The 16,820-nt window shown below is 54.5% G+C and overlaps 1 protein-coding gene across 1 annotated transcript in view; it reads left to right on the top strand.

Annotated features, from left to right (window-relative positions):
- Nucleotides 1–16,187, top strand: part of RASAL1 (RAS protein activator like 1) — a 46,466-nt gene extending 30,279 nt beyond the window's left edge. Inside the window, exons 7-22 of the mRNA XM_060118079.1 lie at nucleotides 1,277–1,358; nucleotides 1,497–1,628; nucleotides 3,407–3,495; nucleotides 3,745–3,862; nucleotides 3,996–4,149; nucleotides 4,528–4,592; nucleotides 4,886–4,998; nucleotides 7,305–7,497; nucleotides 10,185–10,322; nucleotides 10,882–11,026; nucleotides 12,233–12,405; nucleotides 13,550–13,687; nucleotides 13,775–13,910; nucleotides 14,639–14,759; nucleotides 15,743–15,792; nucleotides 16,078–16,187. Of these exons, the coding sequence (XP_059974062.1) occupies nucleotides 1,277–1,358; nucleotides 1,497–1,628; nucleotides 3,407–3,495; nucleotides 3,745–3,862; nucleotides 3,996–4,149; nucleotides 4,528–4,592; nucleotides 4,886–4,998; nucleotides 7,305–7,497; nucleotides 10,185–10,322; nucleotides 10,882–11,026; nucleotides 12,233–12,405; nucleotides 13,550–13,687; nucleotides 13,775–13,910; nucleotides 14,639–14,759; nucleotides 15,743–15,792; nucleotides 16,078–16,187 (1,957 nt within the window). The remainder of the gene's footprint in view (nucleotides 1–1,276; nucleotides 1,359–1,496; nucleotides 1,629–3,406; nucleotides 3,496–3,744; nucleotides 3,863–3,995; nucleotides 4,150–4,527; nucleotides 4,593–4,885; nucleotides 4,999–7,304; nucleotides 7,498–10,184; nucleotides 10,323–10,881; nucleotides 11,027–12,232; nucleotides 12,406–13,549; nucleotides 13,688–13,774; nucleotides 13,911–14,638; nucleotides 14,760–15,742; nucleotides 15,793–16,077) is intronic.
- Nucleotides 16,188–16,820: the final 633 nt, after the last annotated feature.

The following is a 16,820-nucleotide window of genomic DNA, read 5'->3' as shown; positions in this document are numbered from 1 at the left end:
AGGGGCACCAGCTCCTGGGATATTCATCTTCCTTCTTGCCTATTTATCACTCCTCTCTGTTTCTCAGCTCCCCCATTACTCTATTTCCTTAAATACTTCCCCTCCTCTTTTCCCTCCCATCTCCTATCTTGTTTTCTGCCTTTTATTTCAACACCTTACTCCCTCGACCCTTACTTTTAGGCCAATCCTTGCCCAGGTTGGGCTGGATCTCTATTTCTAGTTTGCTCTGTGACCTTAAAGCCCTTTCTTGCCCTCTCTGTGCCTCTAATACAACCTCCAGATTTCTGTCCCCAGCTGGGGCTCCCTGGAGTCTGGATGGAGTAGCAGGCAGGCACAGGACAAACAAAAGGACTCAGTATAGGGCAGGGACACCTCATCTGCTCTGTGCCCATGACCTCTTCCCCAGCCACAAAGCTGTGCAGGATCCTTGCAAGCGGGAGAGGGACTGATTGCAGTCGCTTAGCAACTAGGCTGGCTCCTAGGAAACCAAAGAAGGCTTTGGATGCCGAGCAGGGGTGGGAGAGGAGCAGTGGGAGGAAACAAGCAGCCCCTGGGTGTGTGTGGGGGGGAATGTCCCTGGATTTGGGGGACCTTGGGAAGGAGGGGTGGGGGAGGCTGACTGGGGTGAGCCTTTGAGTTGTCATGGCAACCAGAGGCAGGGGGTCCCTGCTTCATGCCTTTTCTTCGTCCTAGGCACAGTGTGGGCATGAGTGTTTGTTGAGTGAGCTGAGCACTTACCACCTGCCGGCTGCTATGCTGAGCCCTTTACACATTTAACCCTTGGCCCTGTGAGGTTGGTCTGTTATTACTCCGATTTTCCAGATGAAGAAACTGAGGCTCAGGGAGGTGAAGTAAATTTTCCCAGTGTCACCCAGCCAGTGAATGGGAGAGTCAGGCTTTGAACCCTGGCATCTGGCATCTGGTCTCCCATCCAGGGGCTCCAGGGAAACTGAGGCTCCCTTTCCCCCTCCTCACTGCACCTTCACCTGCTGCTTTGTGATGTTCAACTTGACCTTTCTGTGCCTCAGTTTCCTTCCCTAGAAAATAGGGGCATAGTAGCGTGTCCTCGTAGGGTAGCATTAGTCAATAGGAAGGTACTGGGTTTGGGTGGGTCTAGTGAGGGATGCTCCTCGCTGGATCCCTACAATGGGGTAGTTCCTTGCCTTGGAAACCAGCAGCATTTGAATGATCTACCCTGAACCCCCTTTCCAAGGTCCAGCTTGGGTCTTGCTCCTCAAGGGTCCTGTGACCCCCCCCTCACTTCATCTGTCCCTAGGGACCTGGCCCCCCGAGACATCTCTGGTACATCTGACCCATTTGCACGTGTGTTTTGGGGCAGCCAGAGCTTGGAGACTTCGGTAAGTGGTGCAGCGGAGCCGGGAGAGTGGGGCATCAGATGACCTTGGAAAGCCACTTAACCTCTCTGAAGCTCAGTTTTACCATCTGTAAAATGGGGACAGTGGTCCCATTAGCTCTCTCTCTCCCTCCTCTCCTAGACCATCAAGAAGACTCGCTTCCCACACTGGGATGAGGTGCTGGAGCTGCGGGAAATGCCAGGTTCCCCATCCCCGCTGCGCGTGGAGCTCTGGGACTGGGACATGGTTGGCAAGAATGACTTCTTGGGCATGGTGAGCACCCCCCCCCAACACCCCCTCCCCTGACACCCTCCATGGCTTCCCACTGCCTCCGAGGGGGAAGGGGGAGATGCGCTGGGCATCTTCGGGCTTGCTTGGAAGGGTAGGTGTGAAGGCTCCCTCATCAGGTCCCCTGGCCAGGCCTGGGTGATGGAGTGCCATTGGTCCACTGGTGCAGGAACCTGTCCAAGGTCACCGGGTGGGCCCAGATTCTTATTCTGGGATGAGAGTACCTACGATGACTGTGTGCTAGCCCTGTGCTAAGTGCTTCTCCAGCATCACATCATGTATGTAACCCTGATGGCCACTGTTAAGAGGCTAGGACCACTGTTGTCCCCATTTTACAGATGGGAAAATGAAGGTTCAGAGAGGTTAAGTGGCTTTCCCAAGGTCATATGATTAAGAAATGGCAGAGTCAAGATTTGAGTTCAGGTCTCTCTGATTCCAGAATCTAAGTCTAACTCTTACTCCTGGAAGCACTGGGCTCAAGGTCTTTCTCTTGGAACCTCAGTTTTCCCATCTGTAAAATGCGTGTGATTTTTCTTGCCTCTCAGTAGTAGTGGATGTATACTCAGGCTTGACAGTTTTTGGGTTTTTTCGGCCGCACTGTGTAATCAGGGGTTGAACCTGGGCTGCGGCAGTGAAAACACTAAATCCTAACCACTAGGCCACCAGGGAACTCCAAAGGCTGACAGTTTTTAAAAAGAGGCAAGATTAGAGCAAATAAGAGGAAGACTTGGTTATGCACTCCTGGTGGGACTGTAGAATGGTGCAGTGGCTTTGGAAAACGGTCTGGCAATTCCTCAAATGATTAAAGATAGAGTTACCACATGACCCAGCAGTTCTACTCCTGGTGTGTACCAAAGAGAAACGAAAACTTATATCCACACCAAAAAGGTTACATTAATGTTCATAGCAGCATCGTTCATAATAGCCAAAAGTAGAAACAGCCCAAATGTCTATCAACAGATGAACAAATAAACAAATGTAGTATATCCACACAATGGAATATTATTCAGCCATAAAAAGGAACAAAGTACTGACACATGCTACAATGTGGATGAACTTTGAAAACACGATACTAAGTGAAAGAATTCAGTCCAAAACCTCCCACATCTTATATGATTTAATTTATGTGAGATGTCTAATACAAGCGAATCTATAAAGACATAAAGTAGATAAGTTGTTGCCAGGGGCTGGGGGATGGGGAGTGATTGCTAACGGGTATAGGCTTTTTTTTGGTGGGGGAACTGATAGAAAATGGACTGAAATTAGTGGTGATGGTCACACAACTCTGTGAATATACTAAAAACCACTGAATTATATGCTTTAAATCAGTGAATTGTATGGGATGTGAATTATATCTCTGTAAAGTTGTTATTTAAAAAGAGAGGGAGGTGGGGCTTGCGGGCCTTCTGGATATTATTTATTTATTTATTTACCTTTGGCCGCGCCACTGGACTGCCAGGGAATTCCCTTTATGCCTTTTGATGGATGCAAGTTTCGTCCCTAAACAGAGCTGAAAATACACTCAGTCCAGACATGCTGTCTCTAGCAGCTGTGTGACCTTGGACAAGTCACTCCACTTCTCTGAACCTCAGTTTCCTCAATTGTAAATTAAGTGTCCCCTGGAGGCCCTCAGGATACGGTATGGGAGGAGGAGGTAGCCCTTGGCGGGCTTTGCCGCCCCTCCTTGGGTGGGCAGCCCGACCTCTTCTTCCAGGGCTGGGTGGGGCAGAGCTCTGCTGAGGGTCTGTGTGTCCCCCCCGCAGGTGGAGTTCCCCCCGCAGGTCCTACAGCAGAACCCGCCCAATGGCTGGTTCCACCTCCTTCCCTTTCCCAGAGCAGAGGAGGATTCTGGGTAAACGTGGGTGCAGAGGGAGGAGGCTGGGCTGGAACCATGTTGGGTACCACCTTCAGCTTGTATTATTACAGTATTTATACCGGTTGATATCTGTTCACACCTGTTTATACCGGCCACACCTGTCCACACCTGTCGTGTTTTACAAATATCTATGCTCTTTACCTGTACTCACACCTGCCTATCTTGGCTCACTGCGCTGGCCCATACATACTTACGTTCCTTCACCTGTGATCTGGCCCTGGCCAGGGGGAGCCTGGGTGCTCTGCGGCTGAAGGTGCGCCTGACGGAGGACCGCGTCCTGCCCTCCCAGTACTACCAGCCACTCAGGGAGTTGCTCATGGAGTCTGTGCTGGGGCCGGCAGAGGTGGGTGCATCGCTGCGGGTGGGCAGGGATCTGGAGCATGGCCTCCCCTTGCTTCAGGGGTGTCTAGCTGGGCTTTTCTGCTTTGGGGTCCCAGGGCCCCAGGCCACCTCTCCTGCCTCCTGTCCTTGTGCAGGAAGATGCTGCCAGCCCCCTGGCCGTCCTGGAGGAGCTGACCTCGGGGGACTGCCGCCAGGAGCTTGCCACCAAGCTGGTGAAGCTCTTTCTTGGCCAGGGCCTGGCTGGGCCCTTTCTGGACTATCTCACCCGGCGCGAGGTAGCGCGGACCAGTGAGTTGCCTGCATGACCCTCAGGCATCACTCCCCAAGGATGAGTCTGCAGCGCGTCTCTGGGAGAGAAATGGGGGGGGCTCAGGCAGAGGGCAGGGGCTGCTGTGTCTGTATGTGTCGGTGGTGGCACGGGCTGTGCACTCCCAGTCAGCTGGGAGCATGGTCCTGGCTTCAGGCCCTGGTTTTGCTACTCATGAGCTGTGTGACCTTAGGCAGCTCACTTAACCACTCTGGGCCTTTGCACTGTGAACGGAGTTGATGCTGCAAATCTCCTCAATTCCTGAGGCTGGAAGAATCATGATCCCCCACCTTGGGTGGGTGGGGTGAGGTGGATTCAGCCCCCCACATCCCAGCGAACACTTCCCTCTGTCCTCCCAGCTGACCCAAACACCCTCTTCCGTTCTAACTCCCTGGCATCCAAGTCAATGGAACAGTTTCTGAAGGTGAGTAGGTGAAGGCCTGGGGGGGCCTGGCGGCAGCTTCCTCAAGGGAACTCCCTTCCCAGTGCTTACTCGGACCCCAGAGCTTGGCCAGCCTCAGGTGGTACTGGGTGGCTGAGCTGGGGTGCTGGTGGCTGGTGGCTGGCCTAGTCCTGAGTTGCACCCCAACCCCAGCCCTTGGGCAGGCCCCCGCCTCGCTCTGAACCTCCCCCTGCGTGGTCCCCCTGCCCCTCGCTCACGGGCACACCCTGGCCTCGCCCTCAGCCCCGCCCCGTGTGGTGCCCCCCTGCCCCCAGCTCGTGGGCATGCCCTACCTGCACGAGGTCCTGAGGCCGGTGATTAACCGCGTCTTCGAGGAGAAGAAGTACATGGAGCTGGACCCGTGCAAGATGGACCTGGGCCGCACCAGGTGAGCCAAGCCTGAGGCGTGAACCCTCCACGGCCCCCTTGTCTGCCTGCAGCCTTGTCAGGCCGGGTCTCTGCCGACTGCCCCCCACCCCTCCCTCCAGCACGACTGCTCAGGAGCCCCACATTCTACCTCAAAGCCTCCCCTGCAAGCGCCCAGCCCCTCAGACGGTGTCGTACAGTGGTTATGGGCAGGACTCTGAGACATGAGCTCCCTGGGTCCAAATCCCAGCTCTGCCACACCTGCTGGGCAAGTTAGTTAAACCCCCGTGAATACCTACCTGATGAATTGTCATGAGAATTAACTGAGTTATACACACAAAGCCCAGCATTAACTAATACTCCGTAAGTACTAGTTATTTCTGTTATCGTGGTGGTGGTGGCTGAGGCCCTTGGGGGAGGGCCCCGCGTGGGTCTGCGAGCAGAGGTGGCATCCTGCAGCGCTCGATGACATGGAGTTAGGGAGCAGGGCAGTGACGGGGTCGGGGGAGTCAGTTCATGCCTCCCTGGGCTCCTCCTTTCTTTTTTTGTTTTGGCCGCACTGTGCGACATACAGGATCTTAGTTCCCTGACCAGGGATCGAACCCGCGCCCCCTGAAGTGCAAGTGCAGAGTCTTAACCACTGGACCTCCAGGGAAGCCCATGGGCTCCTCCTTTCTTTTTTCTTTTTTTTTTTTTTTGTGGTACGCGGGCCTCTCACTGTTGTGGCCTCTCCTGTTGCGGAGCACAGGCTCCGGACGCGCAGGCTCAGCGGCCATGGCTCACGGGCCCAGCCGCTCCGCGGCATGTGGGATCTTCCCAGACCAGGACACGAACCCGTGTCCCCTGCATCGGCAGGCGGACTCTCAACCACTGCACCACCAGGGAAGCCCCTGGGATCCTCCTTTCTTGCCAGGACTTTCCTCCTCCAGCTAGGGTGGGCGGGCTTGTTCCTGCCAAGCCATCCAAGCCGGTTGCTGGGCAGTCCATTGGGGACCATGGTGGAGGCAGGAGAGGGTCTTTCCTTCACTTTGGGCCTTGCCCAGCAAGTGCTGCCCACACCTTCCGACCACCTCAGAGGCAGGTATTAGGATCCCTTTTTACAGATGAGGAAACTGAGGCTCAGAGAGGGGAGGTCACCTGCCTAAGGTTGCACAGTTGGGGTGTTGCGAAGTGGGGATTTGAATCCAGGCCCTGAGCAGAAGGGCAGAGTCCATCTGTGAAACCCCTAGGCCAGGGCTTTTCCCAGCACACCTGGCAAGGATTGTGGGAGTCAGTGGGCGCCCACAGGGAGCTGGAGCATCCAGGAACCTGGGCAGGGCAGGGTTGCAGACAGACTCTGGAACTGGCAGTTTTGAGTTATAATCTCTGTTCTGCCACCTATTTGCAAGGGGACCTCTCTGAGCCTCAGTTTCCTCATCTGTTAAATGGGAACAATCAGCCTACTTAATCTAACATTGGGTTGCCATTAGGATTAAATGATTCAATGCCAGAGACAGTTCAGGGCTTAGCTTGTTGGGTCCAGGGCATAGTGGGGCTGAGAACCCCCAGCCTGGCTTCCATGGAATTCACAATCTGAGGGTAGGCAAGACAGACCCTAAACCTGCATGGGGACAGGAAGGAAGGGAACAAGATCATTGCAGATAGAAAAGTGCTATTCCATCGTCCATTCAACGAAACAATTGTTAAGCACCTACTATGTGCCAGGCACTGGGCTGAATGCTGAGTTCGTAGCAGGGAGCAAACGGACACAAATCCCTCTTCTCGGGGGAGACAGATAATAAACTAAAGAAGAAGGTTATTGCAGGCGATCAGTGGAAAGGAGGGAGATGAAGTGAGGGAGGGTCCTGGCAAGAGCCAGAGCAGGGGAGGGGCTTGCGATATTCCATAGGGTGGTCACAGGGACAGCCTCCCAGAGAAGGGGACATGGAAGCAAAGACTTGGAGGAGTTGAGGGAGGGAGTCGTGCACAGATCTGCTGGAAGAGTGTTCCAGGCAAGGGGAACAGCAAGTGCAAAGGCCCTGGGGCAGGAGTGTGTGTCTGGCAGGTCCACGCTGAAAATGCACTGAACCAGGGTCCGTGATTATGAGCAGTGGGGGAGGGATGGCCTCTTTGAGGAGGTGATTCCCAGCAGGGAGATCAGCAGGTACAAAGGCTCCAAGACAGAAATAAGCTCCGTGGGTTGAAGCAGCTGCAGTGGAATGGTAGGAGGGGAGGCCGTGGAGATGGGATGGGAAGGTGGGTGCTCTCTGAGCTCAGTGGGGGCCCATGGAGTGTTTTGAGCAGGCAGATGCCAGGCTCTGAGGCGGAGCCCTCCACTTGCTCCCCCAGGAGAATCTCCTTCAAGGGTGCGCCCTCCGAGGAGCACGTGCGGGAGGCTAGCCTGGGACTGCTGAAGGGCTACCTGGGGCCCATCGTGGATACCATTGTGGGCTCTGTGGGGCGCTGCCCGCCCGCCATCCGTCTCGTCTTCAAGCAGCTGCGCCAGTGTGTGGAGGAGCGCTTTCCCCAGGCAGAGCACAAGGTGGGCCAGGCACTCCCATTGGGCAGATGGGGAGACTGAGGCTGGGGAGGGGCAGTAGCTGGTCTACGGTCACAGGAAGAAGAAGGGCAGGGGCGGGACATAACCTGGGCTGCCTACGCTGAAGTGCTGTGTGTCTTGGCAGAAGTGGGGACAGTGTTCTGATAGGATCTGGGACCCAGGGGTGATGATGATGATGATGATGGTGATGGTGATAATAGCAGTTAACACTGTATATAGCCCTTTCTAGGAGTCAGACCGCGTTTTACATATTTATTACCTCGTCTAGTCTTCACTTCCACCCTACGAGCTGGGTGCCAGTATTATTCCCTTTTACAGAGGAGGAAGCTGAGGCCCAGAGAGGTTAAGTTACACAGCTAGGAGGGGGCAGTGATGGGATAGGCACCCACCCAGGCAGACTCCTGAATCTGTGCTCATAACCACCAAATAATACAGTCTGGCGCAAAGCAAGTACTTCTTAAATTCCAGCTATTAGAGAGAGAGAGAGACAGAGAGACAGAGATGGCTGGCACACAGTACTCAGTAGCAGACACCTAAAATAAAGTCTAAAAATAAATCCCTGCACATGCTAATGCTTTTCTAATACTGGTACAAAAGTTGAACTCTAGGTGCTGTAGGGTTCAGGCAGGTGAGGTAAATAAACAGAGCAGTCATGGTGTTGTGCAGTAGGGAGTGGTAGGGACTGTGGCAAACTGGAGTTCCCACCGCTTGTCTTAAAGGGGCAGATCCAGACAATCAATTATTGCCATGTAGGAATGGGGACCCAGTATTGCCAGATCTTCAGAGTTTTTTTGGTTTTTAATCCAACAGTCTGGATTTTATGTGTGGAATCTTATTTTTTAAATTTTGGCACTAGTTTACCTAACAACAATAACACAACAATAATACCTTGAGCCAATCATTACACGTTTGCTGCTGGACTGGCCTGTGGGTTGCCAGTTTGAGACGCCCAGGTTTAATGCTCAGCATGCCTTCCGAGGTGGCGGTCACAGTCTTTGCTTACAAATGACACCGAGTGAGGCTAGGTCTTACACAGCACTGACATAATAGAAATGCAGACTGGGGTTCACTTTGCAGAAAGATCTAGGACCTGCTAAATGTTGGAGGTGTAATGGCCCAACCCCTAGAGCCTGGGTTAAGAGGTCCTGATTTATGCCACACCTCTCACCACTTACAGATGGGGAAACTGAGGCCCAGAGAGGTGAGGCACCTTGGCCAAGAGTCGTGGACTCAAGGCTAGGCCTCGACTCGCAGTGGGAATCTTTTCCTTCTTCCCTCATCCCTGCCTGAGGAGTGAGCTCTGGGCCTCCAAACTGGGACATGGGTGATGTACCCCACAGCTGCAGGGCTCTTGCCTGGGTTGCCAGTGGAGGTGCTAAGTGGGACACAGCCAAGGCAGGGAGGAAGGGAGGGAAGCGGGAGGCCAGCGCCCCAGACAGCCTGGCCCTTGTGGGAGGAACCAAGGTCAATGGCACCCAAGTGTCCCCCAGTTCTCAGCCTCCATGGTAGGCAGAGGCCACAGGCAGGGAGCAGGGACTTCCTCAGGCCCACGAGGATGGGTGGGGTCATGGGAACCCAAGGGAGCCCCTTTCTTTGCCGCTCTGATACTTGTTCCTCCTTCTCAAGAAAGGAGGAAGTTAATGAGCTGATATCAAAGACTAAAATTACCCTGGAACATGGCGGGCTGGGGGGGGCAGCCTTGGGGGCAGTTCAGGGTTCCAGATGAGTGGGACCTCCACCCTCACCTCTGGGCAGTTCCAGGTGCCCAGCTCCTGGCAGGGCTCACTGTGAACGCAGAGGTGCCCCCGGGAAGTTCGCACACACCCAGAGAGGGTATTGTCTTATGTGTGAATACAACCCCTAAATAAACACTGCAGCACATTCTCGGGCTAAATATAGCTTGGTGAGTGTGAGGGGTAGGTGAGGAGCCCCCTGCGGGGAGCCTGCACCCAGGATAGAGAGACACCTTCTCCCCAAGTCCCCTCTGCTGGAGCTGGGGGGACCAGCCTTATGTGCATGCAGGTGGGCCAGGCCTGGGTCCCACACAGAGGGGTGCCATACTTTACAGTTTGTAGGGGGCAGAGGCTGGGGCTGGGGGATGTGCCAGAGAGCCAGCTGAACTGGGTTCACTACTGAGCCTCAGTTTCCTCATCTGGAAAACAGAGATAATAGTATCTACCCCCATGGGATTGCTTTAGGAGTAAATGTGACAGTTCAGGCTTAGTTTTTGACACTCAGTAGCTAGTGTTGAATGCAGGAGAGTGTGGTGAAGAGCAGAGTTCAAATCCTGGCTCTGCCACTTATAGCTGTGTGGCCTTGGGCAAGTCACTTGACACCTCTGAGCCTCTGGTTCCTCAGCTGTAAACTGGGAATAATGATAATGCCTCTTTCATAGGGCTGTGCCCTTAGCATAGTGCTTGGCACAAAGCAGACTCTGAGGATGTTTGGCTAAGTCTGATCGTGCAGGATTGGTATTATTACTACATTTTCCAGGTGGGAAAACTGAGGCCCAGAGAGGAAAAACCTCCTCAGCAGACCAGGATGGCCTCCTGACCTGTCTCCCATTCTACTTCCCCTTGTACCGCCAATCTTTAGTCCTTGCTGCCTCAGTTTCCCCAGCTGAGAAGTGGATTTGAGGGACCCCTCTCACCTGCTGTTCCTCTCCGCAGGATGTGAAGAACCTGGCCATAAGTGGCTTTCTCTTCCTGCGATTCTTCGCTCCTGCCATCCTCACCCCGAAGCTGTTTGACCTTCGGGACCAGCACGCAGATCCCCAGACCAGCCGCTCACTGCTGCTGCTTGCCAAGGTGCCGGCAGTGGAGCCCCCCACCTTGGGTGCCCTTAGCCAGTGAGAAGCATGGGAGGAACAGAGTGGAGGCCAGACCCGTGGAAGACCCAAATGAGACCCAGAGAAATCTCTGTTTGAAACGGCACCATTAGCTTTCCATCCTGAATGTGAAAGTGTTCATTTCTCTTTCTAATTCCCTCTTTGGAACAAAACCCCTACCCTTCCAGGGGGAAAGCGGGAAGCAGGCCAGCAGTCATTTATGCCTTAGTATGAATTAGACCATCCTTTGCAAAGGGGCCACATTCGGAGGTTCTCATGGGCCCGAGTATGCATGATGGGATCAAGCAGTCCTGAATGGGGTTATCTGGGTTCAGGAGGGGACAAAATAAAAGCACTGGGGATACATATCTGTGCACAGAGAGGGACAGATATCGTCTAAAGCAGGTGCTGCTAGGAGTTTTCTCCTTTTTTTGAGCACTGATTTGGGAGCCAGGACTCGGGGGCTCTGTTCTGGGTCTGCAGAAGGCCTTCCTCACTGCAGTGACCTTGGCGCTGGCGTCCCTGCTTCTTTGCTCCAGGCTGTGCAGAGCATTGGAAACCTGGGCCAGCAGCTGGGCCAGGGCAAGGAGCTGTGGATGGCCCCCCTACACCCCTTCCTGCTGCAGAGTATTTCGCGTGTGAGAGACTTCCTGGACCAGCTGGTGGATGTGGATGGGAAGGAGGGTGAGTTCCTGTGGCCCTGCCACAGCCAGCCTGTCATTCCACTGGACCCTCGGGACCTGCCCGTCTACCACCCCTCCCCCACCCCTAGCACTGAGACCGTGGACCTGTGGGTCAGCTAGTCAGTCAACTAACATTTCCTGGCACATACCATGCTAGGTCCCACAAACGAACAGACTCAGGCCCTCCAGACCACTCCAGCCCGTGTGGAGATGTGAGTGGGAATCGTGGCATGGTACTCATGCAATTGACAAATATCTATTAAGTGCCTACTTTGTAATAGACACTGTTCCAGGTGCTGGGGAAACAGCAGTGGACGAGACAGAAGAAACTCCTGCTCTCGTGGAAGTTTTATTCTAGTGGAGAGAACAAGCTGTAAACAAGATTAATTACCAAATCACATGTGTTAACAGAGTGATAAGTGCTTAGGAGAAAAAATAAAAGAGGGTAGGGAATATTGGGCTGGGGGTGGCAGGTCATTCTTTTAGAGAGGGTGGCCAGGAATGGCCTCACTAGGGTGATATTAGAATAAAGACCTGAAAGAGGACAGAGAGCAAGCCGTGAGGATCCTGGGGAAGTGTTCCAGGCTGGGCACAGCATGTGCAAAGGCCCTGAGGTGGGGACAGAAAGTGACAGTGAGGGGGCCAGTGAAGAAGAATGAATGAGAGGGAGTGAAAGAGAGGTGAGGGAGGCAGATCATGTGGGGTTGCTGGAAGGATTTTGGCTTTCACCTGGAGTGAAATGGAACTACGGGATAGTTTTAAGCAGAGGAGTTGGGGGTGAGTCTATATCAGAGTGTGGGGCCCGGGTCATGAGACACTTGGGTCCAAGTCACATAGGAGCAACCTGTCGAAATGTGGAGGCCTGGTTGTGGCCTGATGAGGTCCCTGTGTGCTGGGGAGGGCCTGTGTCTGGACCCCTAAGGGTGGCTAGATCTGGGGCACTCCGTGGACTGACTCCATAAGGCGTAGCTCCCCCTGCTGGCTGCCTGCACATCCCTCAAGCTGGAAAGGGATCGCCAAGGCCAACTTTGGGCCCCCCACTCCCTGCCAGCCCCAGCCTCCATTCCCTATGGAGAAAGTGGAGTCCAAAGTCATCTCCTCCATCCTCCTGCCTCTAGGGGAGCCAAGAATCACGCTCCTCCATGAGGCCCTCGGCAGGTTGAGCCTGAGTGGGAAGGGTTCACAGTCCCCCCTCCCCATTTCCCAGAGCCTGGGGGCCCAGCCAGGGCCCTGGTCCCGCCCTCGGTGACCGTTCGAGAAGGCTACCTGCTCAAGCGCAAGGAAGAGCCCGCCGGCCTGGCCACACGCTTTGCATTCAAGAAGCGCTACTTCCGGCTCAGCGGGGAGATGCTGTCCTACTCCAGGAGTCCTGAGTGTCAGGTGGGGCTCCAGCCCACTGTGGAGGGTTTTCCAGGGGTGGCCTCGCTCATAGAGCTGCCTCTTTGTACCCAGGGAGATACTGAGGTCCAGGAGGGAACAAGGACTGCCCAAGGCCCCGTGGCAGCTTAGCAAGTCCAAACTCTGAGGCCAGGCTCTGCTCATATCTTTGGGTCAGTGTGGGCACAGGACACGGACAGGCAAACACCTACACATAGCATCAAACATTCTTCAGAACATGCACCTATGGTGGCTGGGACGTATCCTCCCAGATGTGGACATGCACAGGGCATGGACACTGCTTAACCCCACTCAGATGTGACCACCCAGGTCTCTGCCCACATACCATAGAGACTCACAGAAAATTGGATCTGTTCCCCCAGAGGTACATGCCCGGCTGGACAGGCACTCACATCCAGGCATTGGTTCACTCATTCATTCATCCATCAAGCATTTATTCGAGCACCTACTATGTACCATGCAGTGTTCTAGTCACTGGAGATACCACAGTAAACAAGACATAAACTCCCTGCTCTCATGGGGCTGCCATTCAAGTCTAGCACAAACTGAGACACACACTGGATCTACCCATTTCTGTGTCCGCACATCTACAGATCATAATAGCTAACACTGGAGAGGGTGCCCACAACTTATTCTTTCTATTCTGTCAGCAGAGTGTAGATTCTGGAGCTCAACTCCCTGGGTTTCAATTCTGGCTCCACCAGCTGAGTGACCACAGGAGGGTCCTTTAATCCTCTTGTGCCTCAGTTTCCTCATCTATAAATTGGGAGGAATCATAGACCCAGCCTCAGAAATTTGTTGGAATGATGAAATAAGTTGAGAAATGTATAGTGCTTAAACTACATCTCAAGTGCTGTGTCAGGGGTTGCGATGAGGAGGAGGAGGAGGAGGATGAGGATGAGGATGAGGATGGTGGAAACTGATGTCCAGAGGCGTTGTCACTTAGAGAGTGGCGGGCCAGGACTGCAGGACTCAACGGGACTGCCACGTGGACACGCACATAGCACAGATGCGCGGGGTGAATGTCCCCACGCCAGGGCACACACCCACAGGAAAGCTGTCCCTAGGCGCAGCCACCCCAGCCCCAGCCCCCGGCCCGCCCGGCAGCGACAGTCCTCTCTCACAGACGCGATCCTCCATGCCGGTGTCGCACATCCGCGCCGTGGAGCGCGTGGACGAGGGCGCCTTCCAGCTGCCGCACGTGATGCAGGTGGTGACGCAGGACGGCGCGGGAGCGCTGCACACCACCTACCTGCAGTGCAAGGTGAGGCGCCGCGAATATGAGGGAGGAGGGGAGGGAGCCCCTTGGGTCCCCCCCCACCTCTGACCGCCCCCCACCAACTCCCTGAAGAACGTGAACGAGCTCAACCAGTGGCTATCGGCCCTGCGCAAGGCCAGCGCCCCCAATCCGGACAAGCTGGCCGCCTGGCACCCCGGTGCGTTCCGCAGTGCGCACTGGACTTGCTGCCTCCAGGCCGAGCGCTCAGGTGAGGGGGCGGGGCGGGGCGGGCTCAGGCTCCGCCCTCCACGCCTGTCAATCAGAGAGTGTCCCACCTCATCCTGGGTTGGCGCTGCAACCTTGGGCAAGTTCCTTAACCTCTCTCTTGCCTTAAAGTCTCTCCAGGTGTGAAATGGGGTTGATAATAGTGTCCACCTTGTAGGATTGCTGTGAGGAGTAAATAAGTTGACATATGCAAAGCGATTAGAACACTGCCTGGCACACAGATATCTTTTAAGCGCCCACTCAACGCCAGGCGTCTAGTGGTACACAGACATCAGGCTTGCTCTCAAGGAAAACAAGTGAATAACCAGACCATTGTAATACAGTGTTACAAGTGCCAAGGTGTGGCTTTTGAGACTCCAGAGAACACCTCTGACCCAGCCCCAGGGTAGGACAGCAAGGAGGGCTTCCTGGAGTAGGAGCTGCTTAAATGTGACCTGAGAAGGATAAGAGTTAAGTAGTGAAGTTGGAGGAAGGAAGAGTGTTTCAGGCAGAGCAAACGTGGGCTGAAGGATTGAAAAAGGTCTGTGGCTGGAGCCTAGAATGTGGGAGGGGGATGGAGAGACAATGGCTCTTCTGGGCGAAGGTTGAGGCAGTGCGGCTGAGGGAAGTAGTAGGTTTGAAGGGTGGTTTTAGAGGCAGAAGGGCCAGGGCTTGGCCATGGGGCTTCTGAAAGGGGAATGGGAGGTTAATGATGATGCTGTGTCCCCGCAGCTGCCGGTTGCAGCCGCACACACTCAGCCGTCACCCTGGGGGACTGGAGTGACCCGCTGGATCCCGATGCTGAGACCCAAATGGTGTATCGGCAGTTGCTTCTAGGGCGGGATCGGCTCAGGTGGGTCCTCCCCACCACCCAACCCACTTCACTATGACCCGCTGGGGCAGCTACCCACTGTGCCCTCCCCACGTCCACATGTTCTTTCTTTCCATGTGCATCTGATGAGCTTCCGGGGGCGCAGCCTCCAGGGGAGGACTGGGAAGCATCCGCAGGTGGACCCTAATGTGGAACTGGATCATGGGATCTTTTTTTTTTTTTTTTTTAATTTTTACTTTTTGGTCATGCTACGCAGCACGTGGGGTCTTAGTTCCCTGACCAGGGATCGAACCCGCACCCACTGCATTGGAAGCACAGAATCTTAACCACCGCACCGCCAGGGAAGTCCCATGGATCTTGGGATCTTTTGATACCCAGGACTCCAGAGACACAGGGCACAGAGCTTGGATGTGTCCCTCCACCTTGCTGGCTGGCCTCAGGATCACTGTCATTCAGTGACGGAGATTTGTTCCAACTCATAGTGTGGGTTCTGAAGCTGGCCTGCCTGGGTTCAAATCCTGGACTGGCTACTCACTGGCTATGTGATCTTGGGCGAGTTGCATACCTTCTCTATCTCAGTTTCCTCATCTGGAAAATAAGGGTACCAACTGTACATACCTCATGGGGTTGTCCTAAGGAACAAATGAGCTAATACAGGTAAAGCACTTTGTAGGTGCCTGGCCACATACTTAGCTTTCAATAAAGGGTAACAATTACTATTATGCTGTGTGACCTTAGGTAAGTTACATTACTTCTCTGTGTCTCAGTGATCATCTGTATAACGGAGCTAACAGTAAGTACCTACATGTGTTTTGTGCTAATTAAATGAGTTTATACATGTAAAGGGCTTAGAATAGGATCTGACATGCTATAAATGTTTGCTGTGATGATGATGATGGTTTAGTGGGAACCTGTAATGTCTCCTTCAACCAGCAGAATCTCTGGGTTCGAGAGCAGCATTGGGACTCAGGAACCAGCTTGGTTTTCTCCCTCTTAACTTTCAGGATGAAATTCCTGGAGGATTCCACCCTGGATACGACTCCCGAGGCAGACAGAGAGAAGGGCTCCAGTGCCACGGAAGGTAAGGGGATGAGGAGGTCCCTTTTCTTTGCCGTCTCTGATACCTCCCACAACTTGCTCAGCACTCCGCCCTGTCCTCCCCTCCCACTCTCCTCTTTCCCGTCCACCAGCAGGCCAGAGGGCTGTGTGTATGTGGCCCTGGCACATTTTAGGATCTCAGGGCACCAGGCACATATGGAGCCTGAGGAAGCCACTGGATCTGAATTACAGCAGCCTTCCCTGGCCTCACTGAGCCCCTGTGGCCTCCTTTTCTTTCTCCCAGGGGCCTGTCCTGATGCCCAGGCTCAACAGAGAGAGGCAGCTGCCCGTCTGCTGGAGGTGCTCACAGACCTGGATCAAGCCCACGAGGAGTTCCAGCCTCAGGAGTAGCGGAAGGTGGCCCCAGGCCCCCTGAGGCCCTGAGGACACGCCAGAGCCAGCCTGAAAGCAGGCGGAAAGAGCCGGTGGGCCCTTCTCAGCGTCCCCTGGCCCAGGAGTCTCCTCGTGGCTGTCCGGTACCTCGTGGATGCTGTGGCTTGCAGGCTCCTGGAGATATCCTAATCCCATATGTCCTAAGCTCAGAACCCAGGCATGGAAACCCTTTGGCAGGGGACCATCCTTGCACTGAATGAGTCTTACCCTCGGGGTTGAGGCACCCTGGAGTGGATGGAATAAGGAACCTGACCCACTTGTCTCAGCCTGAGGTTTCTGCTTCACACGACTGGCCTCTACCCACACTGACATGGCCAGCCTGGCCCTGAGCTGCTGGATACAGCTGTACCTGAATCCCTGATGCCCATGTGGCCTTGTTGCCCCAGATAGGCACTAAACAGGCTCAGCCCTTCCTGTTTTCATGTCTGCCAATCCCTGTAGCCACATTGATCCTCCTGAACCCCGTCCTTGGCCGAGAATCCTAACCACAAGCCTCCAGAATCAGGTGCCCTCAGGAATAACTGAGGCTGAGAGCCCAGCGTGCGTGACTCAGACCCTTGGGAGACTTTGGACCAGGCTCTTTCCCTCTCT

This window comes from Mesoplodon densirostris, chromosome 15 (assembly GCF_025265405.1).
Source record: "Mesoplodon densirostris isolate mMesDen1 chromosome 15, mMesDen1 primary haplotype, whole genome shotgun sequence".
Taxonomy (NCBI): Eukaryota; Metazoa; Chordata; class Mammalia; order Artiodactyla; family Ziphiidae; genus Mesoplodon; species Mesoplodon densirostris.
The sequence above is the reverse complement of the archived record's forward strand: the minus strand, read 5'-3'. Positions and strand labels throughout refer to the sequence as shown.